Source organism: Prunus persica, chromosome G4 (genome assembly GCF_000346465.2).
Source record: "Prunus persica cultivar Lovell chromosome G4, Prunus_persica_NCBIv2, whole genome shotgun sequence".
NCBI lineage: Eukaryota > Viridiplantae > Streptophyta > Magnoliopsida > Rosales > Rosaceae > Prunus > Prunus persica.
Genome location: NC_034012.1, coordinates 3,748,275 through 3,751,420, shown reverse-complemented (window position 1 = coordinate 3,751,420; position 3,146 = coordinate 3,748,275). Strand labels below are relative to the sequence as shown.

The following is a 3,146-nucleotide window of genomic DNA, read 5'->3' as shown; positions in this document are numbered from 1 at the left end:
TCCCTAGCATCACCCTATTAATAATGACTACAACAAAAGTTCCAATTCAAAACCCTAATTCATGTGACCAAAACAGACAAAACCCTTCATTTTATATATAATCGTCCAAGAAAGCAACAAGAAACACCTCAGAACAACAAATAAATCAAACTTCAAGCCCCCCTGAGATAAACCAACAAAAAAAATACAAAACCCAAAACAAAAAGATGACAAATTTCAGAGCAAAACCTAGGTTGAAGGAGAAGATAGCAGAACAAATCCAGGTTAACGATTACAGAGGATCAGATTTCAGATTTCGTATTTCAGTACGTTTTTCTGAGATAAAAATTCCCTAGATTTGCGCTGCTAAACAAGATCTACCACTACTGCTTGCTTCTAGCGAGAGAGAGAGAGAGAGAGAGAGAGAGAGATGGGGAGGGCGTGTTTGGGAGTGGTGGTATTTAATTTTGGGGTTTCGTTGGGATGCGTTCAGGGACTGAGACAGTGAGGAGTCAAACACGGAGCGTGGGAGCCGTCGGATTGGGGGCCTTGGAAATGCTTTCCGTCTATTGCGGATGCAATGATGACCGTCGGATGAAGCACGCGTGCAAGGGGGACATTGTGGGGCCCTTCACGGGGTTTGACGAATGCGTATCGTGGAAATGACTCCTCCTCTCCTCATCCTCCTCGTGTGAAAGCCTCGCCATTCACACTCACCTTTATTTATTACCCTTCTAATCTCCTTCCGTTCAATTATGCTTTCCATAATTTTGCTTTTACTGAGTTTTTATCCTCTGCAACCGCACCCATCTACTTTACCATGGATCTCCCTTTTTATCTTTTTGTTACAGATGGTTATTTATATGAATTTTTAATATAGCAAATAAAGGTGCAGGACAAAACGAGATAAAGAAGATGGTGATGGATGTGTCAAATTGTGAATTGGTGGCAAAAGATTATTGGCTGCCAAGTGCCAAGAAATTCTAACCACATACCCACTCCTTCCATGAATTGACAAAAGTGGCAGGCCTATATATATACTTTGTACCCACAGAGAAAAACAATGGTCGGATGAGTTGTATGTTACCAGAACATAAATTCGTGTGGACTTGATACAACTCAAGAGAAATGACCAACATATTAAACTTTAAAAATCATCTCTAATTTCTAGAATAAAACGAGTTGATCGACCGTCACGTAATCAATATTTTATTTAGTGGAAGCGTGGTTGTGATTTAATTGCATAAACTAATTATTGTTATTTAGTGGGTTAAATAAAGCCAAGGCGACACATACCCATCAGACTTAGGCAAGCTATAGTCCCCACAGTCTCAATGGGGTAAACTTATTATTCTGATGCCTCACCAAATTACAGTTTCCATTTTCCTTTTGGGCAGACTCAAACATAGATACAATCACCAAAACCTGCAACATATGCAAGAATAAGCACACTTTGTTTGCTAATTTCATGTTAAGAAAACATCAGATTTTGCAGTGTATTATATCAAACAAATTGGCTTACTTGGATTAGCGACAACGATAAGGCCAACGCCATTGAAATCACAATTGTAGCGTCCATCGGTCTTATAGTAAAGATTCATGGCAAATGGGGCCTTTTTTATGAGGGTATTTGGAAACTAGCATGAACCATGTTCTTGTATTTCACTGCATTCTTTTAATATTCCACAAGTGAAGTTTATGATGTTCTGTAATGCATAGTCTGGGTTCCTGGCTTAGGCACACACCAAGTATCCTGCAAACCCAACACAGCATAATAGTAATTAATTAAGTTTAATTAAGCATTTGAAATGATTTTGATATAATTAAGATGATTTGAAATCTTGGTTTAAATTATACTGTTTGGATTTGAGTTACCTCCTTTTCCTGTGGCAGTGGAGGTCCTGATCCTCCTACAAATTTCAAGAGGGAAAGTGAAAGTAAAGTTATACAAATATTTCTGCATATGAAAATGTGCAAAACTCATTATAGTTATAGACACATACCACTCACAAATTGGCAGCAGGGATTGTAACCTGCAAAAATGGTATAGAACCAAAATGTTTAATTTACTGAAAAAGAAAGTCTGAACTTTTGAAACAAATTATTATTATGAAATTGAAGGCCTACTTGGATCTGCCAAGGAAATGAGACTAGTATTGTTCAAATGACAATTCCATTGGTTTCTTCCCATCTTCTGGTAGTAAGCATTCATGGCAAATGAGACATGGTGCACTGGCCTATCTGGGTCATAGCAAGAACCTCCTTTCTTTGTAGGGCTGCAATCCGCATAGTTACAGGCATAGTCCAGAGCTGACTGCAGTGCATGTTGTGGTGCTGCAGGCTTTGCCACACACCAAGATTTCTACAACATCATGTATATATGTAAATTAATTGCTAATTAATTTAAGAATTGTTCTTTTTAATTCTTACCTGTCCATTCACCAACATCGAAATCAACCCTGCAAAAAAAAAAAAAAACAAAACAAAACAAAAAAGAAGCCATGGATGAATATAGGTGAAAATGTAGAGAGAGAGCAGAAAAGGGGGAAAGAAATTACAACAATGTGGAATGCTCTATAGAGTTGTTGAAAAAAAAAACATCAACTTTGCAGCTTAAGAGTCCACGAATCTCTACCGTACCCGAGAAGAAGAACAGAAGCAGGAGAGAACTAACAGGACCTGGCAGAGCTAGCTTAGCCATTGCTGCTATGTTATACGAAGCAGTCTAATTTCTATGGTTGACTAATTCATGAAGAGGAAGATGGGATATTTGTAGCAGTGCTGCAGAGGAGGCCACATAATGATCATGCAAGAACAACTGAGTAACAATCTCATATGCTCCGTTACAGTCAGATTGTATATAGGCTGGCATTTGTACCTGTTACACACAATAAATTGCTTGCCTCAGCTTCTTTGGTTTGGTTATAACTTACATCCAAGGTTCAATTAATTCCAGTCTTCCGTATCATATAATTCCAAATTCAAGTTAAACAGTAACACTTTTCTTTGCCTGGGCTTGAGCTTTCTTTGGTCAGAGTTCTCCATTGATTTTTTTTTAGAAGGTTGTAACTGTCAACCTTTTAGAGTTGGTGGAAAGAGATGTGAAGACATCCAAACTTTTCTTCCTTTTTAAAGACATCTAACTTTTCCCTTTTTCTGTTGCACCA

The 3,146-nt window shown here is 38.0% G+C and overlaps 2 protein-coding genes across 3 annotated transcripts in view; both read right to left on the bottom strand.

The window, feature by feature from the left end:
• Positions 1-442, bottom strand: part of LOC18780811 (transcription factor bHLH144) — a 3,054-nt gene extending 2,612 nt beyond the window's left edge. Inside the window, exon 1 of one of the 2 annotated variants that reach the window (XM_007211866.2) lies at positions 229-442. The gene's annotated coding sequence lies outside the window, so the exon portion shown is untranslated. The remainder of the gene's footprint in view (positions 1-228) is intronic. The other variant, XM_020561855.1, reaches the window with a different exon arrangement.
• The window catches only part of LOC18781013 (PLASMODESMATA CALLOSE-BINDING PROTEIN 2), a 3,977-nt gene extending 1,334 nt beyond the window's left edge, over positions 1-2,643 (bottom strand). Inside the window, exons 1-5 of the mRNA XM_020561641.1 lie at positions 2,410-2,643; positions 2,107-2,341; positions 1,983-2,012; positions 1,855-1,889; positions 1,345-1,404 (exon numbers count right to left, since the gene is read on the bottom strand). Coding sequence (XP_020417230.1) covers positions 1,345-1,404; positions 1,855-1,889; positions 1,983-2,012; positions 2,107-2,341; positions 2,410-2,427 — 378 coding nt within the window. The 5' untranslated portion in view covers positions 2,428-2,643. The remainder of the gene's footprint in view (positions 1-1,344; positions 1,405-1,854; positions 1,890-1,982; positions 2,013-2,106; positions 2,342-2,409) is intronic.